This window comes from Corvus cornix, chromosome Z, assembly GCF_000738735.6.
Source record: "Corvus cornix cornix isolate S_Up_H32 chromosome Z, ASM73873v5, whole genome shotgun sequence".
Lineage (NCBI taxonomy): Eukaryota > Metazoa > Chordata > Aves > Passeriformes > Corvidae > Corvus > Corvus cornix.
The window spans coordinates 64,453,789-64,466,191 of NC_046357.1; the positions used below are offsets into that span (position 1 = coordinate 64,453,789).

The window sequence follows — 12,403 nt, forward strand, 5'->3', positions numbered from 1 at the left end:
TCCATGGCATTCCTTTGAGGGAGAAACTATAAATGTTACATCATTGTTGGCCTTAACCACCTTGTCACAGCTAGAGGTCAGCTAGCAGGGATTTGGCAATGTGCCTCTGGGGCAGCAGCCAGCCTCTGCAGAGCCCACTGCACTGGTGTCTGGTGGGCCTGAGACCTGGACAAGCAGAGCCATGAGCAGAGAGAGCTTCCTGTGACATTGCCCAGAGAGCTGACAATGAAATCACCTCTCTGTCAGGAGAAAAAACAGTCTTGGGGCACCGCAAAGAGGCTCCTCAGTGGCTGCTCAGACAGGAGCAGGAGCTGTGCAGAGGGCACAGGGCTGAATGTCTCTTGCTCCAAGAAAGACACAGCCACACTAGCACTCAAAAAAGACCTCAAAAAAACCCCAACAACGCGTTGGATTCTGAGAGCCAACAGAGACTTCACCAGGCTCAAGGCATCCTTCTTGATACTTTTTTTTTTTTTTTTTGGGCCTCGGGGAGCTTCTGAGCCTCAATGCTTCCAGCTTCAACCCAATGTCCTCTCTCCCTCAGCGTGAAGCACTTGCTCCGAGGCGGAGATGCCCCTGTTTGCCACAAGATGGAGCCAGGAAACGCAAGTTCTAGGTGGTGTACCGGCCGACCTTCTCCCGGGTCCCGGAGTCGTGGGAATCCCGGGAAGCTGCACCGCCACGGGCGCTCCGCGGGCTCCGGACCAGTCCCGCTGCCGCCAGCTGCGGTGACACGGCTGTCACCGACCTCGGGGAAAGCACAGCCGGAGCCATGGGGAGGACCGCCAGCTCTGGGGTGGCCGCTGCCGGCCCGGACTTGATGGGGCTCCAGCAGAAAAGGGGTTTCCTCTCCCCGCGGCTGCCCTTGCTGGGATGGTGGAATTGCGTGGGCAGCACCCACCAGCACAGCAGAGGTCTGAGGAACAGGTCCCAGCGCTGTTGTCGGCAGAAAAAGATTCCTGCCAACATGCCAAGAGATCCTTAAAAATTTTATCTGCCTGTAGTGCCAGCCTGGACAATACAACTGGATGAACAAAGCAATTTCTCAAAGATATCATTGCAGGCCAGTACATATTTTTGAAAAAAAAAAGAAAAAATCTCCTGTATAGCTAAAATATTGTGTGTTCGAACAAAAATTACTGTCCAACATTAAAATTTGCATTTCTTGTTTTGAACAGGGATACATTTGCTTTATTTAAGGAAAAAAGTATTTGTCAATTGAGTCAAAAGTTATTTTATAACACCACAGACAAGGATCATTTTAATTTGTTTCCTTTTTCGGAAAACTGCTTGTCAAAAGAGATAGAATTTTAAAAATCATACCGTCAAATCTGCATTTTTCACCACAAGTGTGATAATAGTTAATTCCATGTAAGCCAAGGGCCACCTTTCTTTGAAAGACGTGTCCCAATTGCAAGATGCCAAAATTCACTTCTCTGAAAACCCACAGACCACAGAGGGCATGAGCTCTTGCAGGTACCACAGTTTGGTCCTTCTGCTGAAGATGATTCAACATCTGTAGCAAAACAAATACACAAAAAAACAAGCAAAACAAACAAAAAAACTCCACTGAGATTTCATTCAATGTACAGTGATGCCTACGATTTCTGCAGGAAGGAAATCTGCTCAAAACTGGAGCTCCTGGGCCTATCTGCTCTTACCTAGCCTTTGACAATTTCTCTACAGTGTTGGAGCACAGTGTTTCACTACCTCCTGCCTTTCTGTTCACGAGATCTATTTTGCATATTCCTTTTTTCTCTGGAGTGGCTGTAAGAGGAATTTGTTTGTAAGTGCCATGTGAATGCAGGCAAATCTGTCAGTACACAACTGAAACCGTGCATTCAGGAAAGCTCTGGATGCTTTCAGATTTACACTTCCATAAGGGAATATTTTTTCCTCCCTTCCCCTGCTTTTATGTCTTTGCTCTGTAGCATAACCAATAAAATGCTTTTTTGAACAGATTGGAAAGTTATGCAAGATAAAGTATCTTTCGGTTAATTTATCCCCTAAGGAAAATAAAGTCATTATCTTATTCTCCTTTTTGTGCGTATGCAGTACCTTTATAAAATGAGAGATTTACTGTGTGCACAAGACGTACAGAACATGAAATGCCAAATGAGAACACAGGCATTCGTATCAACAGTGACACCAGATAACATGCCTGATACATTTATACAACAGTTTTAAAGCCCATCTGCTTCAGAGTCCAACTTCAGGGTGGCCTCACCTTTTTTTTTTTTTTTTTGAGGTGTGGGACTAATCCCTACACCTGAAAGACCAGAGAGTCATTTCATCTGCACTCAGAGGTGTGTTTTGTAAAAGTCAATTGTCAAGCATATGCAGTCACTTGTGAACAGTTGAAAAAAAGACACTAAAAGCTTAACAAACTTCTAAGTGGACATTAAACTTAGTGGCATTCCTCATCAGAAGCAATTCCTAATGTTACTCAGACACACATAAGATATGCAGTGTAATCAATGCATGCAATCATGCAATAAATTTTTCAAACCATTACTTTTCTAGATTTAGGGAAGCTGCCATTTGGCTAAACACTATTTTAAAGAAATGCCCGCTATTACATCCTATTTCCTTTTTGTACTACTTCTACAGTATAGGAAAAAAAGACGCTTCTGAAGTATTTGGAGAGCCTTTTGTTTTCTGCTTTCTGTGATTGTAGCAAGCTCTGCTTTACTCAGCTGAGCTTGGAAATGTCTGCAGTACAAATGCAAGAGACCTCAGCTTCCCTGATGACAACTTTTGCCTAATCTCAGTTGCAAGTTACAAGGCAGGGAAGCAAAACTCAGACTTGGAAAAAGAGGTTTCCTCTGACTGCAGCTGCTGGAGCTGGACGTTTTAACCCTGGCTGAGAACTAATCAGCTCTCTATCTTCAGAATGTTATTTGCCCAGTATAAATGACATAAACCAAGATCATCATCTTAGTTTATTTTTCTAGAATCCTTAGCATGCTACATTAACCTGACAATGCTTAATCTGGTGTTCATTTCACGATACACTTCATGCAATTCACAGCTGTAATTGGTTTTACACTGACATTACACATTTCGACCTAGCCATGGGAAAAGAATAACTCTTAATAATATTTCTCTGAAAAGTGTCCAAGCTCAAACAGCACAGAAGCAGCTGATGTTAGTTGCATGTGTGTATTTCTTTCTTCTGCCTTTTGTTTCATTGCAAGGATGATCACTGGCATAAGATTATAAGGTCCTTGTTTTAGTCCATTTGCAATTGAACTACGTTTGCTTGATTTCTTATGTCCTGAGGAGTTCTCAATTATAAAACAGCATTCAAGTATTCTAGTTTAACATCCCCATTTTTCTGAGTTAAGGAACAAAGTAGACCTTGGGCTTCTATTTCCATTATGAGTCTTCTAGAGTCCCATAAGTGGTAGCCATAAAGTCTTCCTTTGTAACACACACTCAGCACTAAAGCCAGAGTATTGCTATTTGGCATTATCCAGTGAAGTGCAAGAAATTAAATAAGTTACGTCTTTATTGCTATAGTACAATACCAAGCAAAGTCACTTTTTAATACAATTGCAAGAGTTTTGTAGAGTATGTGTCCCTCCTCTTAGGGGCCAGGAGTTCAGCTGCACTGTGAGCATCACTTAGCTGTCACATGTCAAATGTCGGTCTAAGAAGATGTGTTGAGTATTCTTGAGTCTGAAGAATCAGACCTTTCCTCATAATCATCCTCTGTGTAAATTGGTTGCTTAGACACAATAGGACATCCATCATCAGGAATCGAGATCCTAGGATCTTCTGACGAGCGGGAAGGAAGGACAGGTGAGGTTCGGAAAACACTGGCTGAGTTGCTAGAGAAAGGACTGACATACTGGGACCGCAACTGGTACTGCTGCTGCAGCGTCATGGTGTTCCACAGGGTGACGTCGTTGGGCAGGAATGGGCTGGACTGGTTTCTTGCCAAAGTGTTCCTCAGCATCAGCGGGTAGCGTGGTGGCTGAGGGAAAGGGTGCTGCAAAGGTACAGCCAGAGGATTTGGCACAACATTACTGGAATCAGCAGAGAACCTCAGCGTGTCAGGAACCCTAAATGCCGAGCCCACAGACCACTTGGAAGACGAAATAGGATAGGAACTCAGTGTGTGTTCAAAAATATGCCCGTTGGAAGGCAAAACAAGACTATCAGATTCTGCAGAAGTTCTCTCTCCGCTGGCCACTGAAGACCGACTAGACAGGAGAACCTCTACAGCACTCACCAGATCACCGCCACACCCCTTCAGGATCAGCTCTAGAACAGTTGGCTTTTGGTTAGGGAAGATCTTTTTCAAGACTTCAAGTGGAGGTCTGTTTGCTTTCAAACTGAATGGTAGGGAAACTGTCCCAGAAGGACCTTCTATCAGGAGGTGGTTCTGCTCTGGGTGGTACTTGGGGCTATCTGGACGGTTCTCTGTGCTCCCACCATTTTTCTGAACTGCAAAACCAACCTCATCCACTGAAACAATTTCAGGGCTTTCAGGGTTGAAACAACTTTTGGCTTTAGTCATGTCTGGGGAACTCCTTTGGTCTGTGTCTTTGTCACTGTAGGTCTCAGTACTGTCTGCTCCACTCGCATCACCCAACCGCTCCTCATTCATGTCTGCAAAGAGAAGTCAGAGAAGTTAACAGAAAACTGAGGCCAAAAGCTTTTACAGAGATTTGAGGATGCTGTCTTCTTAAAGTGAACAGACCAGGATTCTAAGGGGAAAAAAGTGCTTTTTTTCAGAGATCCTTCCAAAATTAAGGTATCTTTGCAACATCTCATGAGAATAAAACTGCAAAAGAATAATGTGGCCTGATCTAGGCGTACTCTGTCTCATTCTCTCATGTGCAAGCAAAGAAGCTGTAATCATTTTTCTGCTGCATCAAAAATGCTATATACATCCTTTCTCACTCGTTACAAGGCAGCAACACACCACCAAGTTCTCAGAGGAACTTCAGCACTTTCACATCGTGATTCCTCACTAGTACGATCTCATTGTGAGCTGAAGAGGGCACTTAGGAGATGAAAATTCCCTCTGCAGCTCCAACAGCATTGGTGGAACCATTCCATTATAAGTACAGGCTGAAGGTTTAAAAAGTCTTCAAATAAATAAATGCATCCCAGTTCTGGCTCTGAAGAAACTGGTTCCTCCCATAGAAATTGGTTCCTTCCACAGCAAGGATCACAGGTTTTCCTCTAAACCCTTAAGTGTGGCTGATGCCTTGTCCCATTCAAGCACATATTCTAGAAAATTCTGATTTGGAGAGGACATCTGGAAGGCATTTGGTCCAACATCCTCTTCAAAGCAGGAGCAGCGTTAGACAAAGAGCAGGTTGCTTGTGTCCCTGCTCCAGCTGAGTTTTAAATAATTCCAGTGATGGGGACCCCACAAGCTCTCTTAACAATCGTTCCAGGTATCTTGCTTTCTGTGTGCTAAACTAAGAAGGATGAGAGCTGAGTATGGAGCTGAAAACAAGTCCATTGACCATGCCATCTCCAGATGGACACTCAAAACTCTTTGGTAATGCCTGACCAGGGTATGGGATCCTTTGAAATAAGACTCCTTGTCAGCAAGAAGGGAAGAATGCTTGCTTTTGCAAAAGGGGGTCAATATACTTGCTTGTGATTGTTCATGGTTATTTCCCAAGAACACAGTTCTGCTGGCTTTTCTCAAAGAGCGCATTGATGATACTCTTGGGAAGCATCAATGCATGGGGACAGGATCATTTTCCAAACTGCAGCTGACAGAGTCTACTTTAACTGCACAGGGTAGTGCTTTTGAACACACAAATGGGAAGGACTGTCTGCAAAAACCAATCCAACTCTTTCCTTGGTTTTCCAAGCCCCTGGCAAACACCCCAACTAGATAAAGTAGCTGTAAGAAGCAAGCAAAGATTCCTGAAATGTGCTGATGATCCCACCTGCCCAGCTGAGATGCAACCAGTTAGAAGTGTGCAAGCACCTGAGCCTCAGTGCTCACCATCTCCTGCCTTCCTCTCACCACAGGAACAGGCAGGGCATCTCCTCATCCATTAGTGGGCTAAGTGTAATGTTTACCAGATCAGCATGAAAAAATACTATTAAAGCAATTTATCCACCAGATAGAAAGAAGTCAGGGTCTGAGCAAGCCCGAGCTGAGCAAGAATACACTATGCTCACCACAATGGGAGTTACAAAGAGGAGATCCTGGCGAAGCACAGGACAGTGTGAGCATGGCAAAGGAAGGTTTTCCTCATGGGGATGGATGCACCTGGCAGAAATGATGGGCCATCTTACAGAGATTGGGATGCTGCTAATTTGGGCTGTGGAAGGTAAGTGTGTAGCTGAGGAATACAGACGCCCTTACAAAGACCTCACTCCTTTTAGCAGGATAACCTGTTTGGGGAACCGGTTTTTACACTGGTTACGCTGTCTGTCTAGTGCAGAGAAGCAGCAGCTCTGCATGTTGTATATTACAGACAAGGCTGTGTATGTTTCCTTTTTCTCACACACTCAGCGCATCAATCCTGCTTTAGCAGCCGAAGTAGAATACAGGAATTGCTGCCGATAGCAAACTGGCACGTGCCTCCTTTTGAGGAGGTGCTAAGGCATTGGCACAGCTCATCCACTATTGAGAAAACGTGAGACTCACGCTACCTTTCCCTTCTAATCCCTTCACTATGCATTTATTACAAATCTTGGTGAACGGACAATTTGTGTATTGAAGGCTTATCGGGCAGTCTGAGGACATCCAACTACCCTGTCCCTGTCTTGACAGAGTTAGAGAGGCTGTTAAGGGAGATGATAGCCCTAATTTTCACATAAATAGATTGCACTGTGGTGACCAATATTACCAAATGGACTGAATGCAAGGAGGACATATTTCAGAAATACCTCATGCTCACGTTTACAGTGTATCTTTGTGGGAAAAAGTACTATTGGGGAGGAAAAAAAATGTGTTTATTAAAAACAAACAAACAAACAAACACACACACACTCCCAGATCAGGTAAGATATCTCTAATATATTCCCTGATCCTTACAAAATGTTATTTTCAAGATATTTCAGAATTGCTTAGTTTCCTGTACACTTAAAAATGTCCTTATGAGGCTTGCCTAAAAATTTTTCTTACAATTCTGAGAACTTGTCCCACTGAATTTTGCGTCGTTATCATCAGGAGACCGCACAGATGCCGGCTCTTAGCTTTTGCACAGGGATAATCTCCTCGAACAGCACAGGTCATAGCGACGTATCTCACCGGGCTGTTAGACTTGCAGGAACAGACGCGGAAAACGAGATTTTGGTGATTTAAATCGAAGCGCTGCTATTAACACATGGAGGATTACCCTCTGTTGGCTACCACTGAGCATGAAGGCTGTTGTATTTTTCCCTCTGCCTTTTTTGAGAGCATTTCTGGCTGCCGGTGTCAGGCGGCTCCATGCCCGGGCTGGGGCGGTGCGCGGTGTCACAGCCCGGGGCCCGAGCCTGTCGCACGGCAGCTCACCTGGCCGGCGCCGGGGCTTCCCTCTCTGTTAGGCTGTGCTTTAACTGCTTTCTCCCCATCGAAACACCCCTTGCCCGCTACGCTGAGCGCTCCGGGAGAACCAGGCGTGCTCCGGGGACTGTCCCCAACCCTCCATGGGAACCGCCGCGACCGGGATTTTCGTTTGTTTAAAACTGGCACAAAATAGACATGGCCAAATAAACAAAAATTTGTGAAGATACATTGTAAATGTCCCTACGTGGGCACTGAATTGTAGGCATATTGCATGCATGTATTAATGGCAAATGTTTGTATTTTCAGGTACAAAAACAATTTTGTATTTAGAACGTACAACCTCCTGCTCTTCACCAAAGCTTTTTTTTTTTTTCCATAATTCGTAAATTTCACATGAGGATGTTCTAGACTTCAAGAAAGAAATCTCGTCCTCAGACATTTTACGTTTGTGGGTGTTTGGGTGTTGTATTTTGTTCTGTGTGAGCTTCGACTTTTTGCTGTATTTTTAGTGGTGGTGGTGTTTGGTTGGTTTGCTGCCTTTTTTGGTTCTTTTTTTTTTTTTTTTTTTTTTTTTTGGTGGGGCTTGTTTTGCCGTTCTGTGGGGTTTTTTTGTTTTGGTTTTGGTTTGGGGAGGTGTTTCTTTGTGTGGTTCTGGGGTTGGGGTTTTTTTTTTGGGGGGGGAGAGGGTTGTTTTGTTTTGGTTTTTTTTCTGTGATTGTGCGTGTGTTGGGTGGGGGGTTTTTTCTCCCAACACCTTCTATTTGAAATTGTCTGCATTTAAGTATCTAGTTTGTGATTCCTGGGAAAACTAGGGAAACTGTTTTCCTACTGATATAAAAGATGGGGAGTATTCACCAAATAATATGCATGCAGAGACACCAACCCAGATCTACAGAGATGCAATGCAAATACAGATGCACGTGAAACAGAACAGTGGGAGAACTGTACATGCATTTACAGTAAAATACAAATTAATAAATAAAGCTGATACGAATTTGGCACAATATTTACCCCAGTTCTTCTTGATTATTTATACATTAACAATCGTGAGTAAAGTGTTGCAAAGGGGCCAAATAAAATTAAAATAGGTGAGGGGGAAAAGTTATTCTCCTCAAGTTAATAACTTGTCTGGAAAAGTTGGTCTAGTATTTTGGAACCAAATTTGCTTCTTCGATATTCCCACCGCTGACTCCCTGTTAAAACACCTTGTTCTTTGATTGTTAGGACAGCTCTTTTCACAACAGAGATTTTCTTTTATCTCAAAAGCACCTGCTGTTTTCCTTAGTCGTATTATTAGGAAAGACTGATACCACAACTAGTATAACTGCACAAAAAGCTAAGGCTACGTTTTTGGTGGGACCTTTTATGTTTGCTTTGGATGAATTTTTTGACTGGTGGGTTTGATTTTTTTTTACTTTTGCTGTCTGTCTGAAGGAGTGAGCTGTTTGTTAGTTTGATTTGGGTTGTTGGAGTTTTTCTTTTGGTATTGTTTTTGGTTCTGGTTTTTTTATTACTTTCACTTTAGACTTTCTTCCCTGTATTCGAAGGTCTAAATACTCTGTAGGAGACTAATGACTGTTCTCAAACTAACACAGAGACAGCTGCGCTGCATTAAGAAGCTGTCTCTGAAAATATCAGACGACCGAATATAGCATTATATTGTTTACAAGTCTTGGTAACTACTACTAAGGAAATGCAACATGCACTCATGTGGGCAAGGAAAGTTCGTGAGCATGGTATCAGGAGGAGGAATCATTCCAGGTTAGCAGAGGCAGATGCAACAGGGGTTGTTTCTAGAACAGAACTTCGGAACTGTCCCACCGAAATGGCTGATTGTAGCAGGAATCAAAGCAAACGGATCTGATTTTGCCAGACATCGGGAAATATCCCTTCGTCAGTGAAAAAACTTTTCACGAGAATAACGTCCTCGAGAAGGAAGGGGTCGCGTGTGTGTTTTAGAAACCGGGTAGACAGGAGGTTCATGCCCTGTTTTCACGGCAACTTTTACAGTTAATGGGGAGAGAGGAAAGAGAAAACCCTGCCGCTCAGAGCACGCAGGATAGTTGGAAATAAACAAGTCTTGTGGTTAAACAGCGTCTGGTGGCAGGTGACAGGAGGAACCTCTAAGGAGATATTTTTTGCTTTGCTCTCATGCATCCTCATGTTCATAAAAAAACTGGGGGAAAAACCGTCGGTGACAATCAGGGGCCGGGGACCACGCGGGTGAGTTTTGTGTAACTAGAAAGGCTCCCCGATGGTCCCGGGGTGCCCCGGTCCCCCTAGCCCGGCCTCACCGCGGGCGGGAACGGGGGCAGAGGCAGCGCCGAGGGCCTTGATTTATACAGATCTCCGTTATGTTTTGTTTGTTTGTTTGTTTGTTTGTTTTTTCTCTCCGTAAAGCTGTTATCAGAAAGTGCTGACTGGCTGGCAAGGAAGAATTTCTCATCAATACACTTTGATTGTATTTTGCAAACAAAATGCCTGTTGCTTGGTAACATTTCACTTGAGCCTGACCTTCCCCAAAAGTTATTGCTATCAGATTCGATTTTACACTCTCCTCCCGTGATTACTGTAATCTTTTAAACCGGGAAGTCCATATATCAGGATGAAGGAAAGTTGAGCGTGCAAGTTAATATCGTTCCTATCCGACAGATTTATATCGTGCTGGCGCATGGGAACTTTCATTTTCTCGAAGAAGCAACGCGGGTTTTTCTCCTTCTCTCCCCACCTCCTCGGCCTTATCCCCCGCCACCTCCTCGCAGGGAGGCGGCCCCGGCCAAGCGCCGCCGCGGCTGCGGAGAGCGGAGAGGATCCGCGCTGGCGGGAGGCTACGACTAGTGGGAAATTTGGGCAAATACCCCCATGCCCGGCCCTGGGGAGAGGCCAGCGGAACCGGGCCGCGATGCGGGGGACGGGGCTGCCGGAGGGCAGGCAGGCGGTGCCAAGGGCCGGAAAAGGGAAAGCGGGTCCCAAACCACCGGCATCCTCGCCACACTGCCGGAGTCAGCCGTGCCGCGCCTCGGACCCGGTGTGCGTCTGCTCCGGTACTGGAGGAGCAGAGCGCCATGCCGGGGCCCTGGCGGACGCCTCCGTGGCCGGACTGGCTCCATAGCGCACACGGGCCCGCGCGGCGGGAGCCCAGGGTTCGCCATTCCCCTCCCGGGGTACCGCGTAAAATTTAGTCACAGCTTGTCAGCGGAGCGCAATGGGCTGGCAGCGGCCTGCCTGCCGAGTATCCCTATCGCGGAAGACTGTCAGCTCCCGCTCAGACAACGGACGGAACGCGACAGCGGTTCCGGAGCGTTAGTTTTGCCTTCAGAAACGTGTATTACCGACAGGTCGCACTCACAAGGTGCCCATTGCAGGCGGTGGTTTCAGCACCCCCGACCTGTCGCAAGCTGCCCCGGGGACAGGCCTGTGCAGGAGGACTGGGTTGTCCCGCTCATCCCCTGCCATCACCCGGCTTTCCCCGGTCGTCATAGCTCCGCAGAAGCCTTCCGGCTCCTGGCGCCGCTTTTGGTCCGAGGCTCTCTATGCAGGTCTTGTCTTGGACGACGTCCCGCAGCCCGTTGCCCGGGGTGCGGGAAGCCGGGCACCGACTCCAGCCCGGGAGCAGGACCGGGAGCGGCAGAAAGACATGCGGCTGTGATCCACGCGGGATGCGGCCCGTTCCCGGCCGGCCTGGGGAACGGGCCCAGAAGCGGCACGTCGGGGAGACGGTTGGCAGCGGCGACGTTCGCCGGCCCCCTCCACTAGTCGCGGTGGAAGCGATTCTGGCTGGGGAGCGGGCCGGTCGCTGTGCGGCTCCATGCTTTTTAAGAGCGATAAAGTGAACCCGACGGAATTCCTGTCCATTCCCTTTCCACGGAGCCCGTCGGGAGAAAGGGAAAGCCTTCGCCTTTACTCGTTCCGGCCCCATCCCCCGAGCCCCGACCGCCGGGATCCCGGCCCTCCCCTTCCCTCCTGCCCCGGTACCGCGGTGCCCGGCCCGGCCCGGCCCGGCCTCACCTGCCTTGGGGAGCGGCCCCGGGAGCGCGGGAGGCGGCTCGGCGGCCCAGCGGAGGGCGGCGGCGGCGGCCAGCTCGGCGGGGGCCCGCGGCTGCGCGGCACACGGCGACGGCCCCGCGGCGGGGTGGGGGGCTCGGCGTTGCCCGGCGGCCCGGGGAGGGAGCGCAGGGAGTCCGGGAGGAGGCTCTCCAGGCTTTCGTTGGCCTGCTGCCGGCGGAGCGCCACCTGCGCGGCCATCACCCGCTGCCTCTCGATGATGAGGATGCACTTCTCGCAGGTGCAGTCCTTGAAGCGGCAATAGCGCTTGTGGCCCTTCAGCCAGGACAGCACGCCGTGGTTGCGGCACCGGGCGCACTTCGGCGTCCGCTGCAGAGGAGCCCGCGGTGGCTGCGACACCGGGCCGCCCATGTAGAGGTACGGGGAGCCATAGCCGTTCATGCCCGCGGGAGGAGCGCAGCCGGCACCGGGGAGGAGAAGGCCTCAGCGAGGGCGGGCGGAGGCCGGGGCGATGGAGGAGAGGAGGCGGGCGGCTGTGCCCGCGGGCTCTGCGGGGGGCGCGGCTCCGACCCCAGGCCGGCGGGAGAGGCACCGCCCGCCGCGGTGGCACCGGCGGGCAGAGCGCTGCCGCCGGCCGGAGCGACACTGCCGCTGCCCGCGCCGCCCCGCTGAGCCCAGAGCCCCTCAGTCCGCCCCCGCCCCCTCCCGCCCCCACCGCCACCCTCCTTCCCCGGCGCCGACAGGGGAATGGAGGGAGAGAAAGATAGGGGAACAGAGGGAGGGAAGGAGGGAGGGAAGGAAGCGGCGCGGGGGGGCCTCTGCCCCGCCGTCGGGGCGGCGGTGATGCCCGTGCCGTGCCAAAGGGGTTCGTCCCCGAGCGGACCGGGACCGCGGCTGTTGCCACCCACCCTCTGCCTCCGC

At 48.9% G+C, this 12,403-nt stretch overlaps 1 protein-coding gene across 1 annotated transcript; it reads right to left on the reverse strand.

Moving 5' to 3' along the window:
* Positions 1-463: 463 nt before the first annotated feature.
* DMRT3 (doublesex and mab-3 related transcription factor 3) lies at positions 464-12,068 on the reverse strand. Its single transcript, XM_039567759.1, is given in 3 exon segments — positions 464-4,617; positions 11,486-11,620; positions 11,623-12,068. Coding segments are annotated over 3 exon segments (1,401 nt in total). The 5' UTR covers positions 11,924-12,068; the 3' UTR covers positions 464-3,652.
* Positions 12,069-12,403: the final 335 nt, after the last annotated feature.